Raw genomic sequence first — 21,766 nt, forward strand, 5'->3', positions numbered from 1 at the left:
TTCAAGGGAAAACTGAACAAACACCACTCATAATAATACATACTGCACTTTTATTACATTGACAGTAGGCTTCTGAAGGAGACCTGGCATTGTAAATATTCTTTTTATTTTAAGATTTGTAATTTTTTGTTGTATTTGTAACATAGCTCACCAAAAGTTTCCAGTAATCAGAATTTGAAAATTGACTTCCAACGCTATTATGTGTTAACCAGAGAATGTAGGTGGCAGAAAATAAGTTTATTAATTGTGATTATGAATTATGCCTGACATTTCTTAGAACGTATTATCATGCATTTTGGGTTTTTTTCCTTCACTTGAATTATGTTTTCCCTTTAAGTGTATTTTCTGTTCAGTTCTAGGGTTTGCTGTTCGTGTATCCTGTTTTGCTAATGAGAGCTGGGATGGTTTAAGCAATCCTCTGTAGATGATAAGTGACAACCACAATATATTGGAAGTCGATGGCTGCCTCTACCTTTCCGCTTGCTAGAACTTCAAATGCCCTATGTTGCTTTTCTATTCAGTAAGCGTGTCTCCCAAACCTTATAGAATAATAAAATAAAGATCAATAATGATCATAGAACTATAAATGATAAAATATTAGCCATCTGCTTGCAAGGGTGAGCAATGACTCGCTGGTCGAGGAGTGTTGGGGAGGCTGTGGGCAATTTTTCTCTGTGTAATGTAGGTTCGACATCCTTTATGAACACCAAGGACTCCAATGAGAACTGTTTCTTTGTGTTAATGTATTTTTTCTCTTTTTTTTTTCCCCACAGTCCACTCACTGCTCTTGTTTAGCACAACCTGAGTTTATTCCTACTACTTCCTGGGAATATGGCACGATATTAGTATTTTTTATGTGTGTGTGTGTGTGTGTGTGTGTGTGTGTGTGTATGTATGCACATATGCTGAGTCCTCCCCAGTGGAGAAATGAGATCACCACCCTACCTTTAAATTTTTTGACCCAGAATTGTTTCTGCTGAAAAGAAATGCAGGTGTGAAAATGGAGCAGAGATTGAAGGAAAAGCTGTCCGGTGAGTCAGCTTGGGATCCATTCCCATGGGTGGGCACCAAACCTGAACACTATTGTTGAGGCCATGTTGTGCTTCCTGACAGGAGCCTGTCATGGCTGTTCTCTGGGAGGCTCTACCAGCATCTGACTGAGACAGATGCAGAGACTTACAGTCAACCATTGGACTGAGGTCAGGGAACCCTATGGAAGAGTTAGGGAAAGGATTGAAGGAGCTGAAGGGGATTGGCAACCCCATGGGAAGACCAACAGTATCAACCAACCCAGACCTCTGGCAGCTCCCAGAGACTAAATCACCAACCAAAGAGCATGCATGAGCTGGTCTGTGGCTTCTGGCCTCTGGCATATATGTAGCAGAGGGTTGCCTTGTCTGGTCTCAGTGGGAAAGGATGCACTTAGTCCTGGAGAGATTTGATGTCTCAGGAAAGAGGAGGTAAAGTGGGTGGGTAGGGGAGCACCCTCTTAGATGTAAAGGGGAGGAGGGATGGGGTAAAGAACTCTTGAAGGGGTGACTGGGAAGGGGGGGTTAACATTGGGAATGTAAATAAATAAAAGGATTCTTTAAAAAGAGAAATATAAAGGATGAACTCAGGTAAACTTTTGACCTGGGCAGTTGCTCAATTTTGATGTCATGTTGCTTGATGAAGATGGAAATATATTCATGTTGTGGACAGAGACATTAGCATGCACGTCCTCTCTAATTAACTAATGTATCCATTGACATAAAGTTAGAAAACAATTCCTAAGCTACAGCAACTACAAAGTAGTTTGTTGATTTTATGAATAATACAAATGAACACCAGACATTATAACAGAGACATTATGTGCTAAAAAAAAATCACATAAAGCCCTTGTTAATTATGGCTTATTTATTTTACAATTTTTCTAATGCCCACTCTCAGATTATTTTCCAATTCAAAATACAAAGTATTGGGGTGGGATGTTTGTCAGTTGGTAGAGTGCTTGCCTAGCAGGCACAAGACCCCAAATTTAATTCCTAGCACTACATAAATGAGCATGGTGGCACACAGCTGTAACCCAGGCTCTCCGAGGGTGAAGGCTTGCGATTCAGAAGTTTAAGATCAATGTTTTGTATATGCAGAGTTCAGGGCCAGCCTGGACTACCCAAGACCTGGGAATTAAGTAAGGTCAGCTTCATTCATGGGTGTTCCCTGACTGTGGAAAATCGCAAGGTCACAGGAACACACTTGTCTGCTTTGGTAACAAAGTGTATAGCCACAGCTTTCCTCTCAACCTGACCTCTTCTGACAGTTCTCCTCTTTCCTAATGCAGTGTGCTGTCTTGTTTATGATTCCAGGTACTAAATTACATCATCTCGGCGCATTGTCACCTCATCAGCTGCTGTTACTCATTGCCATGAATACGGTTTTTAAAGCTGGCAGGCATATCCTATTTTATAATCAAGGTCACTTTCTGCATTTACATCCCACAAGCCAACAAGTCAGAAGAGATGGTTTTGAATGCAGTGCTTATTGCTAAGCAGTCAATCTTAGCCTGCACTGAGCTTCACTGGGGGATATTAGAATCTTGTCTCAATGCTCAGAACAGACAAGAAACACAGGTTCTGATGGCAAACTGCCTGTATTCCTGAGCTCTCGAGGAAAGGCAATGGCTTTATCCTTTTTAGAGCCACTGTTGGAGTGGGTATAAAAGACTGTCTTTTGAATAATACTGCCTAGTTTGGTAGAAATGGTTGTATTAAATGTTCATCTTTTAATAGCATGAGATGAGCTAAAAGATGTGTCATTTATGCTAAACTAGCACATTTTTCTTTATTACATTTATCATTAGCCCAGACAGTAAGGCCTTTAAAACTGAGTACTTTGGAAAATATTTGAGTCTCTGTGCAGACCACATGGAATGGACCTAATGTCACCTAGGAAGCGCTTGAAGGCATTTTGTTAGGTATTTGCTTCTTAAAGTATTGGAGCAAAGTAAAGAATATATATGCAGAAATACTCTATTATATTATATGCTCATCTTTACTTCCATGATTATATAAGGAACTAAGAAAACAACATAAATTATATATAGATCTGTGAAAATGTTATCTTTAGCTGGTCGGTGGTTAGATCTTCCTCAATGTATTTCAGCCTTCCCCACTGTGTGTTAGCTATAGCTGTTGAGTGAGATCTGTCCTAATAATGATTCTAAAGCTGGGTTCCATGGCTCTCCACCTTCTCCCACCTCATGCAATGATTAGTGAGGGGTGGGCATATATTTCAGGTTGGCAACAATGTACATTTCCCCAGTGATGGGGTTCTAGCTAGTTTGGATTGCCAAATTAAAACACAATATAAGACTTCAGTTCTAAGCTTGTGGGAGGCAATCCTCTTTCTCCATCTTGGACTATACCAAATCCTGTGTAGCTCTAGCTACTGCTAAAACTAGCTGGGTACCTTGGGTAGGCCCAAAGGAACGCACATCTGAAGAAGACAACTTTGTTCTTCCCAGAACAGCAATATAGAACAATGCTGCTTGCTAAGAACATTATTGTGGCTGGGAAGAAAACCTAAGCATTTTAAAACTCCCAGCCTGCTACCTATGTGAGTAAGTGAATTCTCTTGTGAGGAATTCCATGAGTTGCCTTTTCTGTTACTCATGAACTAAAGTGCTTTGCACTGGACAAAGTCCATTACAGCATCTTTGTCCATCTAGCTGTAAGCCATGAGGAAACTCTAGGCGTCAAGATGACTTTCTGAGGCTTCTTAGGTTTCCCGACTGTCAATTAGACGGTTTTTATTTGCTTGACCCTAGATTCTCTACTTAAAGTCTATGAAAATTATCAAAGACACGAAAATGCAGTATCTGGAAAAATTGTATTTAATTTTGCAGCTAATGAATCTCTGAGACACTTACTAAAGACATAATTAGGGGAAAATGTTTCTACAGAGTCAGAAGTAGCACGGGAAGGACAAGAAGATTTAAAGTGGTAGCAGCAAATATAAGCCGGAGGGAAGTCTCAGCAAGTGTGTGTGTGTGCATGTGTGTGTGTTGTGTTCCTGGTTGTATGTATGTATATTCCTGTGTGCATGCATGCATTTGTGCATGTGCATGGATGTGTATGTGTGTGCCTATGTGCATTTGTGCATGTGTGAGCATGCCAGAGGCTAATATTTTGGGGAAACAGAGACCCCCTACTTTCTAATAATGAGTTCTAAAGACTCAGAGTGTCAAAGCAAGGTAATTATTTTAGTCTTTAAGGTTGGGCGCAAGCATAGACATAGTGGCCCATTAGAGTCAAAATGGCACCAAGAATCATAAGTCCTTCCCCTCTCTTTGTCATTGCCTAGCCATTCAGGGAAGTACAATCTTTTTTGAATGCCCTGCCCTTTTTGACCTATGCACTTAGTCACATGACACATTGCCATTCTGAGATAAACTTTTGGTTTGAATAAAGAGCAATCAAAAGACCCAAACAGACAAGCATCAGTGTAGGATAATCTCATGTGTACTGTACGGAAGCATCATCTGTCAATAAAAATCCGATGGAATGGCCAATGAGCTGAGGCAGGATTAGAAGGTGGGACATCTGGCAGGGAGCGGTGAACTGAGATCCCCGCCTGGACTGGAAGGAAGTCAGACAAATGAAACTGAGGAGAGGTAACTAGCCATGTGGCAGATCTAGAATAGTATAAACAAGTTAATATAAGCTTAGGGCTACTCAGAGAACAAATCTATCTATGTCCTAGTCATTTATCTATAAATAATAAGCCTCTAGGTCATTATTTAGGAACTGGGGTATGGGTGGAAAAGCCCGTGGTTACATGTCAGTGCGGGAGCAGGATACGTAACGCGGCATCCTGGTCATCTTAAGCCTTATACTTAAGCCTTAAGCTGGTTTTGTGTGTCAACTTGACACAAGCTGGAGTTATCACAGAGAAAGGAGCCTCCCTTGAGGAAATGCCTCCATGAGATCCAGCTGTAAGGCATTTTCTCAATTAGTGACCAAGGGTGGGAGGACCCATTGTGGGTGGTGCCATCCCTGGGCTGGTGGTCCTGGTTCTATAAGAAAGCAAGCTGAGCAAGCCAGGGGAAGCAATCCAGTAAGCAGCACCCTCCATGGCCTCTGCATCAGTTCCTGCCTCCAAGTTCCTGCCCTGCGTGAGTTCCTGTCCTGACTTCCTTTGCTGATGAACAGCAATGTGGAGGTGTAAGTCGAATAAACCCTTTCCTCCCCAACTTGCTTCTTGGTCATGATGTTTTGTGCAGGAATACAAACCCTAAGATAAGCCTAAACCCATCTAGGCCACTTTTTTATTAGCAAAGGACCACCATAGTGTATTTTTCATAGTACCAGGTATCTCCTTCTATTGTGTCCACCTTGGTTTCTAATTCTATGGGTTTTTTTAAAAAATAATTTCAGGTATAAGTATTATATTTACATCCTCCTCCTTCCCTCCATCCCTATGTTCCTTCTCTCTTCCACTTCCTTCTCAAATTCATGGCCCCCTTTTCCTAGTTATTACTATTGTTTAATATGCATGCATATAAGTCTATTCAGTATTTCTTGTATGCATATATTTTTTATGGCCAATCACCATCCACCTTATTGTTTTGAGATGCTCTTTCATGGAACCTGGAGATTATCAGTTTGTCTAGTCAGGCTGACCAGCAATCTCCATAGATCCATTGTCTCTGCCTCCTTAGTACTGGGATTTCAGGCATTCTTCAACTCTTTACTTGGGTTCTGGGGATCCAAATGTAGGTACACATGAATTGTTGCAAGCGCTTTCATTGACTGGCCCAGCTCTCTAGTGCTCCCTTTAAAAAAATAATTTATGTTTCTTTTTAGTTTGAATGAAAAATAATGGGTTTCATGCATGTGTGTCATGAGTTTTCTTCATATATGATTGTACTTTGGTCATGGCCTTGTCCCTTCTCTCATCGCCTACCAATCTCTTGTCTTCCTCAAAAAGTCTTCTTCTGCTTGTTTGTCATCGTCTCCTTCTCCATCATCTCTATTTCTCCATGTCCACCTCTACCTCCATTACCTCTACCTCTATATCCATATCTATCTCACCATCTCTATCTTACCATATATATATTCAACTCCATCTCTATTTCTATCTCTGTCTCTGTCTCCACCTCTATCACCCCTACATTACCTCTACCTCTATCTATATGTTAAATCAAGGTTTTGCCTATGAGCAATATTACACAATGCATGTCTTTCTTTCCCCCATCACTCTTCCATGCCGCTCTGACCATGTATGCTTTGATTCACTCCTTATCTCTAACATCAGGCACCATGATGGACCTGCTGATAAAAATAAGTTTCTTAAATGAGTGAGCGTTTCACTTTGACTTGGAAAGCATAAGAAGAAGATAAGTGGATGACAGGGGAAAAAAAGATATGCCGTTACCAATACAGTAGAGATTTTAAGGGTAAAAAGTGATAAATAAAAACAAAAGAGTGACTAGAGGTTGTGCTATGTATGAAGTTCGAGGACTCATTTCCTGGCCAGTGTTGTGCACACCATGAGGCTGAGGCAGACAGGTCTCAAGTCTGTGTATGGGGAAAGAAAATTGATGTATATGAGAAACAGTAAGGCTTGCATTAGAATATACTGTCTGCAAGTAGTCAAACCCAAATCTAGTGAGGGGGCATGTGAGGAGGGACTGATGGGATACTGGGCTCAAGGAATCAACAGAAGGCTAATGAGGGTTAGGAGTGCACATGACCAAGCTCAGTCCTGCCTCCTGGGTCAGAATGCCGCTGTTTAGGGAGCTGGCAGGATGGAAGCTGGTGATGACGTGACAGAGGGCATGTTAGAGGACTCTGTGGAGCATGAGAAATGTTAAGAGGGCACTCCTCTTCTAGAGAGCTCTTTGAATTTCTTTTATTTTTGTTAGAAGAGCACAGGGGAGATGTGAGGTCAAGAGAGCCTTGCATGTGCACTCCTCTGACGTCAGGACCGGCTGGAACAGTCTTCCCTGCAAGTGTTTCATGACTCCCATCCTTCATGTTCCATCCCGTTCATGTCGCCTCCTGTTTCTATTCTTCTCATATTCTTCTATGTTCTTTCTAATACATGTTTCTCTCTACCGTGATCCTGTGTGTGCTTGCCTGTACCAAGTAAAGTAGGGACTTTCAAGAGTGTCTAAACTACTAAATCCACAGATCCATGCTTGTCAGTCCCACTCAGAACCTCAGTATTTTCAAGGTGAAAAAGAACTATTGTAAGTCTAATGTTTCGAGGCTTCAGATTCTCTCCTTGGGTCCTGTGATGAACAGCAAGGCTCAGATGAATGTGGGTTTGGTAATGTTGCTTGCTTTTCCTTTACTTAGGCCATGGAGACTGACTATCTGAACTTACTGACCCTGTAAATGTCAATCATCTAGCATGAGGGAAACATTACTGCTAGGAGACCCTGACAACCAATGCTGGCTTCAGCGAGGACCTGGAAGATGGGAGAATGAACACAAACAAACCATAAAGGAAAAGTTTACATCCTCACTCATAATAAACGCTCTTGTGTTTATGGTTGTGTTTCCCAGGGAAAGTTTAGGACCAAAATGGGTAAGAGAAAAGTCTCTACTCACATAGATAAACATTGCTCTCTACGAAAACAGATGGGAGCCTGGAGGTAATTAGACCCACCTTACCAAATAATCAGCATGGTGGGGAGGAGGACCAAACAGCACAACAAGGGAGTCAGCTCTTACAGGGACAGACAGCAAGCGTTTCAGTCAGTGGGCCATGTCCCCATTGTGCTGGCACTGATCTGGGCCTGTTCCTAGACGGTTACTCTGGTTTCTCCATCAACTCTCCGGTCTCCTCTTCTTCTACCCAAATGTAAACACATTGATCTGGACACAGCCTCCAGTCTAGTCTCAATGTGTACCACACTGAGAACACACAGAATGTCTCTCGAACTCTCTAGAAATGGGACCATTTTTTTTTTCCTCTGCAGGATTGGACCTCCATAAGGGTATACTTTGAATGACTTCAGCTTGATTTCTTAGTTACTTACTTGTACCCCTGCAGAGATAGAGCAACAGTTTTGGTATCTCCAACCCACTTTATTTATTCATGTTACAGTAAGCCAATTGTTGCCACTTGACAGTTCCCAGCTCCATAAAATCTGGGGTGGGATTGATTTTGTTCACACTATCACCAAGTATAGCACACTGTGCTATAAAGTAAAGAGTTGGCAAGTAATTAGTGAACCAATGAAAGAGAATGAACACATGAGTGTAGCAGACCCCAAAGACCTCTACTATAATATTCCTATTGTAAGACATAGTACAATACACTCTATCATAGCCATGTCACGTCACCTCATTATAATTTATTCTTGTTCTGCCTTGCTCTTTTCTCATTGCTATCTTCCTTTCCTCCTGCCTTTTCTGGCCCTGTTAAAACCAACTCATTTAACTACCTAGCAGCAGTATAAGCACATACGTGTACATATGTGTATAAGCACAAGCACATATGTGTCCATATGTGTCTTCTGATTGTCAGAAAAGATTCATATTTGGGAACCAGCAAGATGGTTCAGTGGGTAAAGGTGCTTGCTGTCAACTCTGACAACCTGAGATTGATCCCTGGGATTCACAGCGGTAGAAGGAGAGAACTGAGCCCTGCATGTTGTCCTCTACACCATGGTATGTGTAAATTCCCCTCCTTCAACACAAAATAAGTATTGAAAAAAAAAACACAAGAAAAAAAAAGTATTTGATAGGCTAAGAGGTAAGATTTTAAATGGTGTGTTGTAGTCTATAGCAGCCATCCTGAGCTTACATTGTTTTTAGCTTTGGATAGTATTAATGATGACATCAGGCATTTGTTATAAGATGGCTTTTCCTTTAGATTCAGAGAAAATGTGGGTTTCCTTAAAATGCAATTCCAACTTTAAAGATAGAGTTGTTTATGTGATTTTTAACTTAATTATGACAGAGTGCTATGCTTAACTTCATTAGCCTGGTTAGTCAAGAATTTTGTGAATAAATGTCTTCTTCAGGGAACTTGGACATTTGTTAGTCATCTTGTGAAGGCCTTCATAGTACTATACAGCATTCTTTTTAAGGCATCACCAGTGAGGATAGAGAAGTCAGGTTTCTTGTCAGGGACTTACAAACATCTGTTTTGTGCCAGCCATATCTTCCTGCCTTTCCTTTTTATAAGTAAGACATACAATAAGATTAATAAACATTATAAATAGTTTGTGCTCACAATGCCTCGTGCTAACCATTTCTGGGTTGACCTTCCTTTCATAAAATGTTACGAACCATCATCTACATGTGAGCCTCAGCCCATGGAAACCACTATGTGGGTTTTAATGAAGTGGGATACAGGAACAGCAGGATGTTAGACCTGGAAGAGACCAAAACAGTTCAAGTGGTGCCTTTGAAAATAAGAAAGCCCAAATATGGAGTAAGGTGATGTATTTCTGACCTCCCAAAGACTGTGAACCAGTTATAATGCCAACTGTAGTCGTGAACACACACACACAGCTAGTGTTGGCTTCTCTACCTGGCCTGCCAAGTGCTCAATTTGTATTAATTTTGTTCATAGTGTTAAAAAAATTATTTTCATCCTAACTAGTTTATTTTGGTATGAGCTGTGCAAGTAGTTTGAGTTCAGAACACAGGAATGAAGAACTCAGGTCTGTTTCTTATCTGTACACCACAGGGCCCTTATGTCTAATCCTATGGAAGCCAGAAGTGGGGGCTGCCTGCAGCTCCATGGAAAGGTACAACTGTCTGGGAGAAAGTGACAAGGAAGAACAAGGAAGGATTACAGATATGTTGTGACAGGAACCAGACATCATCAGATGTATTACCTGCTCAAGCCTGTGTTAGGGAGCTGGAAGGCATAGCTCTGAATCCCAGCTCTGTCAGCTTAGATCCCCTCTGTGAAGACACAGGGACAGCAGATGAGCATAGCATAAACCAATCTGTTTCTGAGTGTGATCCTCTGCCAGACAGCAGGGGGACAACCGCCTCCTTGGCATTAGACCTGGGTTTTAGATATCTGCTCTAAGCATTCATCCAGTGCTCCTCTTACGTGTTGAGTCAATTTCCAGAAATGACGGCTCTGTGATGTTTCTCCATCTGTCCTCATGCCTGCATCTGACTTGTGAGATGTTTTGAGGGAAGCCTGTGGCTCTGTAACGGATTCTTTTTTAGCTTTGGGCAGTTAACTGTCATTGTAGTTGCCTAGCAACAATGGACAGCAGAGCAGTGCCAGGGATTCCAAAACCCTAAGGAATGAGGTTAGTCGGTGTCTGTCCATGGACAGAGGATCTCAATGGGCCTGCCAAGATGGGAGGATGTCACAGCAAGAAAGTTGTAATCCCAGATATTGAGACCTCAGCGAGATGCAGGTGAGTTCCTAGCTCCTTCTGTCCAAAATTAATCCATGGAAATTTCTGGATAAAGCAACCTTCACTTCATACTTCAGAGATAACCTTTCTTTAAAGTCTTGGAGAAAACATCAAAGAGACTTTTTTCTTTCCTGGTAAGTGACCTTTTTCTATGGATGATTGTGTCATCCCAGATCACAGGGCAAGGCCTGACATGCGATAGAGCTCAACAAGTGTTTGTCAAATGAGTAAAAATGTTCTTCATTTACATTTCTCAGAATTATACACTCGCCCATCCTAAGTGCTTTAATAGTGTGGGAATAGGGGTGTTGAACCAGCCAGCCTGCTCTTTTCAGAGCCACAGAAAAACAGTGACACTGTCCCCATTGTCCTCCCATGATGTGCAGGACACATAATACTGGGACATGCCTCCTAAACTTGTTCTCCAAGTAAACAATGCCAACCAGCCCTGACCACAGGAGTGGGCATAGAGATGACCTCTATCATCGATCTGCAGTCAATCACTGGAAAATTTGCATGTGGGCTCAATACACATTTTCTGGGCTCAATACACATTTTCCCTTTCAAATATGGAAATAGCTTCTTCCATTTAGAGCTTCCTTTCTGATCTTGAGTGAGATAATTGTGCCCCTTTTGTAGAAGAAGTTGTCACCTGGAGGGCAATTTCCTGTGTGGGATAGTTGCATATAGCCCTGGTTTCTACCTCGACTGGCTTTAAACTATGTCTACATTTTAGCGAATATGTGAGCTTTGCTTTTGACATTGGATCAGAGGTCCATGGCTAGTACAGAAAACTCATTTATCTCTTACATTTTTATGTAAAACGCTTGTTTCTGTTTGTAATCTGTGAACCTCAGAATATGCAAAACCTCATTTTTTTTCTATTTTGAAACAATGAAACTCGGCAAACATCCATTTTCTCTTTATTTGTTTTACAAAATCACCTAGTGGATTGATAGTTGGGCATGCAGGCAATTAAAAAGGTGAACATAGTGTCCCAAATGGAGGCAAAATGTTCTCTGATTATCAACTGTGACATGAATAGCCCAGTGTGAAGCAACAGTGATGCCCAGGGCAAGGCAGGACACAGTTCTCATTGTCAAGTGTACTGTGAGCTCTTGTTCTGATACACAGAGCCAACTATGAGATGCAGGTACCAACCAGGGCTTCTTTAGTAACAGCAAGGGGTACCTTCCTGCTGTTCTTGATGAGTTCAGAGTAGCATTTCCTCTTCTGAGCAGGTATGAACTAGTCTCCTAATTAAGCTTGTCATTTTCCTTTCCCCTCTTCCCATGCCCTTAAGACAAAACCTTTTCACTTTCACAAACCATATGGGAACTTGATTCTAATTTCTCTAAACAAAGGAGAGTTAGACTCTGGAATGCTACAAATTCAAGGACCAAAGCAAGCATCTTCCCAGGAGCCCTCTCTCCTATAAGAACAGGGTACTTACCAGCAGTGCTGCTGCCAAACCAGTTGTGTTGAAATCATATATTCACACAGCCAAAAAGTAAAAGGCGTAGGGAGAAAGCTTAGCAGTCAAACGTTATTAAGTAGAAAGAAATATTTATGCTCCAGTAAGGCATTGAGAGAAGATAAACCTCTTCCAGCCTCATGTGGTCATGTGATATCACCGCACTCCACATGCCACAGATGTTTAATGAAGCTTTTCAGTTTTTCCATGAATCCTAAACCAAGAAAACATTGTGACAAAAGCAGGCTCAGAAATATATTTGTTAATTCCTCCTTGCTTTATTTCAAGGCTAATAAATAGGCATTCTAGAGCTTTGTTTAATTATTATACATGTCTCCAATGTGTATGCTGAGTTGCTATAGTTACTCTGGGGCCATGACTCGTGACCTTTAAATGTTACTGTCAGGTGGCCAAGAATCTCTTGTTTTGAAGTCAGTAGTTTTGTCCTGCGTTTTATTAAAATTGGGCAGGTTTTGTTGTCCATGCATGGCCTATCTAAGTAAGCCAGTTGGGTAGGTTATGATCACAGAAATTGAACATGCTATTATATAAATAAGGTATAGCATTTGTTCCCTATAATGGTGTCACTGAGAAATTTAAAAACACAGATACACAATTATGTATACACTTAAACATAATGAGGGCTATAAGAGAGGTGCCTAGCTACTTGTGAAACACAGGGTCCAAGATGTTTCTGGAAGAAGTAACATTGAGTGTGGTATAAAGAAATGACAAACCTTCAGCAAGATAAGAGAACTCAAGGATTTTATTAAGAAGAAATGACTGAGGCACATACTCTGAAATCATTACATGACATAGATCACGAGCATGTCAGCTCTGTGAGGCACTCTGATCGGAGATGAAAAGTTAGATCATTAAAGTCATTCAATGCTACATGTTGATTTTTCCCAACAATTATAACCAGGAAGCTACTTTGCATTCTGTGAGAAAGAGGACCTGTCTATAAAAGGAAGCACCTGAATACCAAATTTTACTAGTGTGCATATGATTCAAGGAGAGCAATTACATTTCTTACAACTCATGTCGCCTTCTTTAAGTGAAAATTGGATTAATTTCACCCATGAACCGCTGATTGCTTTGTGAGCCTTTTAAAAGTGGTTCTAATATCTTTGAGAAGTTAGAAAAGTAAGCAGTAAACATTCACATAAATGTTAAAATGAAAAATAAATCTATTTCTTAGGCTAGAAGTTGAGTCGGTTGAGGGCTTTAAAGCAAGGCTCGCCAGTTGAACTCTGCGATTGAATGTGCTAACTATGAAGTTCACTAAAACCCTCATCTACTCATTGGTTCTTTCAATGTTAACCAGCCTTCCAGTCTTCAGGGTGGTAAATATTGGAACTGGAAGGCCACTCCATGGGCTTATCCATTGGTTAGCATGTACAAGGCCTTAAAGTCGATTTCCAATACTTGAACACTCATAGAAGTTGCTGCAGATAGAGTAACAAAGTCAAGGGAGAGGTGTCCTATACATTCAAGGAATGTACCTGGCCAGTTGCTATGAGATATAAGTATAATAAATTAGTGAACTCTAGAGAACACCAGAAAATATTGACAGCAGCAGGGAAACCTCAGGAGCTGTGAGATGTGAGTTTTGATTATAAGTCAGATGCAGATGGCAGGTCCGTGGACAAGATGGCATTGGAACAGAGATGGGAAGAAAAAGAAAAATAAGTCAGATGGACTCATGTGTAGTCCCCAGGGTTAGGGCTGCTTTGGGAGCCAGGTGAAAAAGATATTTCCAGAATGAAGAAGTGACAGATCCTGTCAAAAGCTGTTAAGGTGAATTGTCACAGGACCAGTGCAAACAGCGATGAGGGAAGCCCTGGCCATGCCTCACGTTCCTATGGAGTGGTACTAGGGAAAGCCTGAAAAAAGGAATGGCTTTAGCAAAAGACGAAGAGGAATGGAATTGGGGCCATGGAGAAAGTAGTTTTTGTCACAAAGTGTGTAAGAGGAATCAAGCAGAAACTAGAAGAGCCAAGGAGGCTCAAGCTGAAACAAATGACGTATCTGTAAGCCTGGGATTGGACTGGGGAAAAGAGAGGAAATGAGAGGAGGGAACAGAAGAGAGGGAGGGAGGGGTGACCGCCCTGCCTGCTGTTTTACAGACGGGATGTGCCTCCTTCCCTTTTCTTTTTTTGAGTTGAAAGAGGAGATTTTGCAGGATTTCAGAACACATTGTACTGCTGTTCAGTCTGCTTATTCTCAAGACAGCCTTAAAAGGCTGCTTCATCTTCCACCCAGAGTTTGTGCTCTGCTAAACTTACTTCCTAGTGAAGTGTCCAGAACATTTATGGGAAATTCTCTCTCTCTCTCTCTCTCTCTCTCTCTCTCTCTCTCTCTCTCTCTCTCTTTCTCTCTCTCTTTCTCTCTCTCTCTCACACACACACACACACACACACACACACACAACTTCAGTGCAAAGACCTATTCAATGTGAGATCTCTCCCTCTCTGTATGTACGAATGTGAGTCTGTGTGTGTCTGTGTCTGCGTGTACTGTGTGTGTAGTTGCCTAAACTAAAATTCTGTAGTTCTAAACTCTTCTTTCTTTTCCCCATGCCATCCAGGTCGATGCTTGGAAGTTATCAGTCATATATTCAGTCACAAAACAGAACATCGGTAAGAAATAAACTTTACCTGATTTGTTTTCTGTAGGAAAAATTCCCCAAACAATGCAATTTAACTTAATATTGAGGTTTTCTTGATAAGGTTTAGTTTTCACATCCTATTATCGAATATTTTTAAACAAATGGTGGATCATTCTTTCCTAGGTAGGATAGTGAAGGGAAGGGAAGGGAAGGGGTGTTTGGGGGGAAGGGGAGGGGGAAAGATGTCAGATAAGAGTGATATAGTGTGTAGCCTTCCCCATTTTAACCCGTCATGGATGTCACATTGTTCTTTGTGGCCCTAGGATAGCTAGACTCCCTGGACTATTTCATTTGTTTATAGACACAGAAGTTCTGGAGTTGAGACATGATATAAATCCAACAGAGCACATTATTTGGCTTGGTTAAATAAGCTTGGGTTTAAAACACAGTCTATTCCAGACACATCCAGTTTGGGTCTTTCAAGGTAATTGAAATAACTGATTCTGGCGTCTGAGGTCTCTCATAGTTCTGTTTTGTACTGGGACCACTGAAAGTCCTCCTTCCCTAAGCTCATTGTGTCTCTATGGCATGTGAAGAGATCTAGGTGGCCATTGAGCCAGGCGAGGCTCGGAGTTGGAGGGTAGAGTGACTATTTTTTATCCTAAGCCTAAACATTGTCCTTAAGTTTCCCTCAGCCTCGGGGACTTTCTCTAGCTCCTACATGAGCTGAAGGGGTCTGCAACCCTATAGGTGGAACAACAATATGAACTAACCAGTATCCCCAGAGCTCGTGTCTCTAGCTGCATATGTAGTAGAAGATGGCTTAGTTGGCCATCATTGGGAAGAGATGCCCCTTGGTCTAGCAAACTTTATATGCCCCAGTACAGGGGAACGCCTGGGCCAAGAAGTGGGAGTGGGTGGGTAGGGGAGCAGGGTGTGGGGGGGAGGGTATAGGAGACTTTGGGGATAGCATTTGAAATGTAAATGCTAATAAAATTTTTTTTTAAGTTTCCCTCAGCCTGCCTTGGTTCACTTTTGGGACTTTTTTGACCCAAAGTTGTTTTCTTAAACTATCTGAGATCTCAGTTAGAGAGGGTGGTATAGTGGAAATGATTATAAAACTAGAATTCACAGCACAGAGCCTGTACACAATCTTTAAGCTATGTGGTTGCAGGTGATTCCTCTAATCTCTGTGAGCCTCACTTTTCACCCACACAACTGATGATGATGTGGCTTGAGTCATCAACTTCAGGTGACATGGTCAGGATCTGAAAGCACCTTGGGCGGGACCTAGAAACACAAGAGGATGCTACTGCACTGACAACTCTGTGTTCATCAGAAGGCTGTTCTCAGTGTGCTCCTGTGAGCATCAGGAGGCTCTTCTGACCATTTGTTTTCTCAGCATTTGCCCAGTTTCTGGTCTCTCGGTGGCATCATGGATTCGAATAGACCATTTGCTTGAAAGCTGTATACCCAGGATATCACCTTTGCACTAAGAACTAAGTAACTTAGTTCATAAAATGCTAACCTCTCTGGCTGGAGAGACGGCTTCGTGGTAAAGAGCATTTGCTACTCTCAGAGACGACCCAATTTCCATTCCCAGCTCCCACATGTTAGCTTATAATCATCAGTAACTCCAGTCCCAGAGGATTTGATGCCCTTTTCTTGTCTTCATGGACACCAGGAATATACATGGTTCACAGATATAGACTAAGCAGTCATATACATAAAATAACAATAAATGTATATTTTGATAACATAATTAACATACCTCTATTCTTTAGCATAGTTCTAGTCCTAGACATACTGACCATAACTTGCAAATCCATGAACTGTTTTCAGATGGAAGATTTTTGCTAGGAAAAAAATGTTAAGTAGAAACCCAATTCAACTTATTAAATGGTTGAAGTTAAAAAAATATGTAGCCTATCTATATTGCTTTTTGGGGGAGAGGGAGTTAGGTAGAAAAAAAACTAATAATGAATTTTTATTTTATTTAATGAAGCTATTTATGAATACATGCCCTAAAATGATTCTCCCATTACCTTTCTATTTGACGGCAACCTCTAAGTCTGGGAAATGGGACACTTCATGGTCCCAATGTCCCTTTCTTCTAAGTGTGTCTATCCATCAGTATCTTTTTGGTGGCATCCACTGACAAGGACACTGACCATATTAGGATTCTGCCTGGGGCTTTCAATTAGCTTCCCAGAGTTAATAATCCAGACCTTTCCGGTTTACAGTTGACATGGTTTGGATGTCTGGGGCTTGGAGGAGCTTCGTTTCTCTTCCTGTGTTTTTACATCCCCAGAGAATTCCAGTTAGCTGGAGGAAGTCAGGCTCAGAGACCTCAGAGGTCATGGTGTATACTCATGCTGCCCCCTTCCACACAGTCCTGTTAAGTCATGGAAATTCTAATGCAGAAAACCTCAGAGCTCTATGTCCCATGAGGCACCAAATCCCAGGTGGCATTCAGACGTCTCTCTTAAATCATTAGTTTTAGTTTGGGCAGAGAAAACGGGGGATATGAAGGGTGGAGTCTGTTTCGATTGTGTGAGGACCTCTTGGCCATGTGGGCATATTGGCACACAGTCTACCTGTCTGTCCCACTTGGAAAGCTATGAGTTATTAAAGGTATTGACTTTATTCGTCTTGATGAATCTGTAACCAAATTTCAGACATCTAAAGGACTCTCTGTTGGTCTCATTTGAAGTAAAACTTATAGGCTGTGGAACAGGGAGAAAGCAGGATGTGTCCCTTCAGATCCTTACAGCAGCAATAGGGTGGTCCAAAAAGCACGACCGCTATGTTGACAATTTTCTTCTCTTTGATCTTAACCGTGAAGAAGCTGTGACTGAGGGGGGTTGAGGAGCTTCCCGCTCTGAGTGACAAAGTTAAAGCTGCTCACATTTGGTAGGGACATTATAGGACAATCTGCTGAGAGCTAGAGACACTTCAAGAGGAACCGGAGGCCCCCCACTTTTCTCATACTATTACTGGAGAATCAAGAAATTACTTGAACTATTGTCTTTGCTTTGTTTTTACCATCCTCTGGAAGAAAACACCAGTGTGTATCATCTCATTTAAAGCTGTTCAAGAGATAAACATTCTATTGTACAGAAGATTGGCCTGAAAATGATCAGGATTGCTCTCCCTGAGTCAATGTGTGTGTGTGTGGGGGGGGGGGAATACTGATGTCCCTGATTGCAAAGGAAGACACACGCAAAGGCGAGAATATGGCTATGGGTTAGGCACGCTAAATTTATTCCCAAAGCTATTCACTTCCCAGCTGTGATGTCACACTTCTCAGTGTGACAGCTTCATTAAAGAATCATTAGTTTCTTGCCAAAGATACAAAAGTTCTCTGGGGGGGGCATTAATTTCCATGGCTGGGCCTACAAGATGGCCAGAAGTTAGCTAAATGCAGCCACATTTTATGAAGTGAAGAGGGAAAGAGAAGATAAGTCATGTGATGTCTTTGGCTCTGCTCTTCCTGTAGCAGCAGGTCTGAGGGCCAGATTTACTCTCTCTCCACATTTTCACATTCTAAGATGGGGCATATATATATATATATATATATATATATATATATATATACATACATACATACATTTCCTCCCTTTGATGAGCAGAAGTTCAAATCATTAATGAATCAAGATGTTAACAGGCTACTGCACTTTAAAGGAGAATTTCAAGGGATTTCAAGACCCTTTCATTCTTCAAATGAGAGTAACCCAGACCTGCATTTCTATGTATCTTTAAATAGAAAGATTGCTGGGGTTCTAGAAGTTAGGTTAGACTTCAGAGGTCACCACTTTGATAAGGAAAGGGTGCTTACTCAGAACGTGTGCTCTGCCTGACTCCTTCCTGCCTGCCTGTCTTCCAGCTTCTCTTCCAGAGTCCTGAGTCAAGTACACAAGCTCTGATACACAATTAGCCATGGGAAGCCATCCTCTCCATTAGTATAATAGAGCTATCCATCACTCCTAAAATTCTGTGTCCAGTGGAATACCCCACCCCCACCCCAAACACAGCCCTCCAGCCTTTCCCTGAGCTTCAAATTCAGGGAGCCAGGAAGTTGGTACCTGTTGCATCAGCCTTTATGACTCAGACAAAAAATAAAAGTCCACTTACATTTCAGTATGTCCGCAGTTCGTTCTCACTGTGGAGTCAGATTCCTTTGTCTGGGGTGCACATCTGTGACTATCTTTTTCTCTGTTGACTAACGTTCAGGTTATTTTCAGGTTTGGGGGTCTTCCAAATGAGCCTGGGGGCGTTCCTGGTTGGGTCTTTGTATGCACATAAGGTTTCATTTCTTTTGGGTAAACTCCGAGGACTGGACTGGTTGAATCATATGATTAAGTGTTCCAGTCCTTGTACGGGAATGATTCTTTTTGCCGTCTTGTGTAAATACCTTGGGGTGGAATGGTTGAGTTGTATGATGTAGCTCTGATTTATCTATTTAATTGCTAAATTGTTTTACAAAGTGGTCCTTGGCATCTTTGCACCTTTTTCAGAGGCATGAGAAATTTCACTCCCTATACATCATTTCCAAGCCTGATAAAGAGCGCCCTTTTAATTTTATTTATTTTCCTGATATTATAATTATAATCTGCATTTCCTTACATGACAAATATTACCAAGTATTTTATACAATTATCTGTCACCTTTTTTTCTGATACTTACACGTTTTGTTCACTAGCGTGTTCTAGTGCTTGTTTCTTATTATTTGGTATCGAGAGTTCTTTTGAAAATAGATTTGGGGGTTAAAGTCATCTTTTTATTTTTTTTTTGTATCTAGTCATTCTGACATCACTTTCTTCTGTCTTGGTTTGTTCCCTTTGTTCAACTAACGGTATTTTGAAGAGAGCAGACGTTTTCAGTTTGGTGAAGTCTAATTTAATCAGGGCTACTTTCACGGCTCATGCTTTTGCATCTAAGAAAGCTTTGCCCTAGGACACAGATATTTTTTCCCAAGATTTTGTCTAAGAGTTTCATACTTTTGGGCTTTATAATTAGGTCTAAGATCCATTTTGAGTTCATTTGACTGAAAGCTGTGTTTTAGTGAATAGCTTTGTAAATGCTTTTCTTTGTAAAAGCAAGTAAGATATTTCATTAAATAAGATGGAGTGATATTATTATATTCCATCTAAAATACTTTTTCCACACCAAAAAAATGCAAATATGCAGGGAGAGGGAGTATTTGTAAGGTCTGAGTTTTTGTTGTTGTTTGTTTGCTTGTTTTTGTTTTTTAGGGCTCAAATTAGAGTTACCTGAAAAAGAGGATCCTCAACTGAGGGGTTGTCTCCATCAGATTGGCCTGTGGGCGTGGCTGTGGGGCGTTTTCTTGACTAATGATTGATGGGATGGCTTGTGAGAGGGCCCTGTTCACTGTCAGCAGAGTCCTTCTGAACAGGTGGTGGTCAGCCATGTGTTATTTTAAGAAAGGGAGCTGAGCAAAGAGTAAACGGCGCTCCTCTGTGGTCTGTGTCTGAGTTCCTGCCTTTAGGGCCTAGACTCTAGTTCCTTGCTTCAATGTGCTCATCTCTGGCTCCCTTCACGGAGGGACCTAGGACTGAGAGATGTGTAAGCCGAATGAACCTTCTCCTCCCCAGGGTGGTCCTGGTCAATGTTTTATCACAGCAACAGGAAAACAAGCTAGCAGAGGGTTAATGCTCTACATGTGTGCTAAATCTATGTAGAATAGGGTCATTACGTCATATACAACTGTATCATAAATAGATACAATGAGAGCTTTCCAAGAATTCCTTAAAAATCACAAATAACACACACACACACAAAAAGCTCTCCTTCTAGAGAAAATTATACTCATTTTCTATGCTCTACTAAATCAAAAATTGCTGTAGAAATGTATTCGGTATAGAATTCAGGCTATGAAATTTAAATCCGATAAAGTGAGGCGAGTGTGTGGGCCAGGGCTGGATTTAAATTTCGTAGCCTGGGAAATGTTTCTACAATGCTTGGATGAATAGGTATTTTAACTCAACACAAAAAGATTTTAGAAACAGAATTGAACTTAAGAAAAGAAATCCTATAGAGAGACAAAAAGGAAAGAAAAAAGGAAAGCATTGGCTTTCTCATTAGCATCCCATTTTAATAATACCTTCTGTTTAACTTGGGAGTCAAGGCTGTGAAAAAGTCTTAGTTTAAAATGAAGTCCTACAAAGAACTCGAGAGGAAATGGTCTTTCCTAGGCCTTTGGGAATGCTGACCTATTTTATTTTTAATTTCTATGTTAGAGTAGATGTATAAGAAACAAAAGGCCCTGTCTTCATGCAAATGCGTTCTTTCATTTTTTAAAAATGTCAATAGGCAAAGAGATTTAGAAAGCATGTGTCTCTGCAACAGATTGTTTACACATAGAATGTTTTCCAGAATTCCCCCAGGAGGGTTCAGTGGAGCAAGGGACCTTTATAAATGGAAGCAGTTGATTGTCTGCAAAATTGTTCCATTAGGTGCCTGTGACTTTTTTTCATTATTTGTTCCCTTCAAATGGCAAAAAGATCCAGTGGGTACCAGTTAGGGAAAGAGCACATAGTGTTGTGAAGCTGATGTGTTGTTTTCTGTGAGAGTGGCAATGCTGAGACAGATGTATGGCGAGAAGTAGGAGAGTTTAAATGTCTGCTTCTTAGAGACCGTGGGTTCTTCTATGTTAACATTTTAATTTGTTTGGTTTTTTGTTTGTTTGTTTGTTTGTATTTTTGAGACAGGGTTTCTCTGTATAGCCCTGGCTGTCCTGGAACTCACTTTGTAGACCAGGCTGGCCTCAAACTCAGAAATCTTTCTGCCTCTGCCTCCCGAGTGCTAGGATTAAAAGAGTGCACCACCACTCCCGGCGTTAACATTTTAGGTAAGATCCAATTCCATGTATTCGGTGGCTTGAATATGCTTGTCCCATAGGGAGTGGCTCTGTTAGGAGGTATGGCCTTGTTGGAGGGAGTGTGTCACAGTGGGAATGGGCTTTGAAGCTCCACCCAGTGCACAAGAGTCAGTTTGTGCTTTATTTGACTTTATTTGACTGAAGATGTAGAACTCTCAGCTCTTCCTGCACCGTGCCTGCTGGATGCTGCCATACTTCCCCTGAACCCCCTAGTGATAAAGGACTGAACCTCTGAACCTGTAAGCCAGCCCCAGTTAAACATTGTCCTTTATAAGAGTTGCCTTGGCCATGATGTCTCTTCACAGTAATGGAAACCCTACCCATGACTGTGTAACTGGCTTCTCTTCTGAAGGGGGCTGAGCAAAGGAGAGGTGTCTTTGGGGAACCATATAATCAATT

The 21,766-nt window shown here is 41.3% G+C and overlaps 1 protein-coding gene and 1 long non-coding RNA gene across 7 annotated transcripts in view; one reads left to right on the forward strand and one right to left on the reverse strand.

Moving 5' to 3' along the window:
- Positions 1-10,165, reverse strand: part of 1700066O22Rik (RIKEN cDNA 1700066O22 gene) — a 29,331-nt gene extending 19,166 nt beyond the window's left edge. The window contains exon 1 of the long non-coding RNA NR_015541.3: positions 9,839-10,165. This is a non-coding gene — a long non-coding RNA (RIKEN cDNA 1700066O22 gene). The remainder of the gene's footprint in view (positions 1-9,838) is intronic.
- Positions 10,155-21,766, forward strand: part of Ccdc192 (coiled-coil domain containing 192) — a 197,326-nt gene continuing 185,714 nt past the window's right edge. For 4 of the 6 annotated variants that reach the window (XM_017318003.2, XM_030250625.1, XM_030250624.1 and 1 more), the window contains exons 1-2: positions 10,155-10,381; positions 14,446-14,497. In XM_017318003.2, the coding sequence (XP_017173492.1) occupies positions 10,266-10,381; positions 14,446-14,497 (168 nt within the window). In that variant the 5' untranslated portion in view covers positions 10,155-10,265. The remainder of the gene's footprint in view (positions 10,382-14,445; positions 14,498-21,766) is intronic. The other 2 variants (NM_001311063.1, NM_029290.1) reach the window with 2 other exon arrangements.

The sequence above is a fragment of the Mus musculus genome, chromosome 18 (genome assembly GCF_000001635.26).
Source record: "Mus musculus strain C57BL/6J chromosome 18, GRCm38.p6 C57BL/6J".
Lineage (NCBI taxonomy): Eukaryota > Metazoa > Chordata > Mammalia > Rodentia > Muridae > Mus > Mus musculus.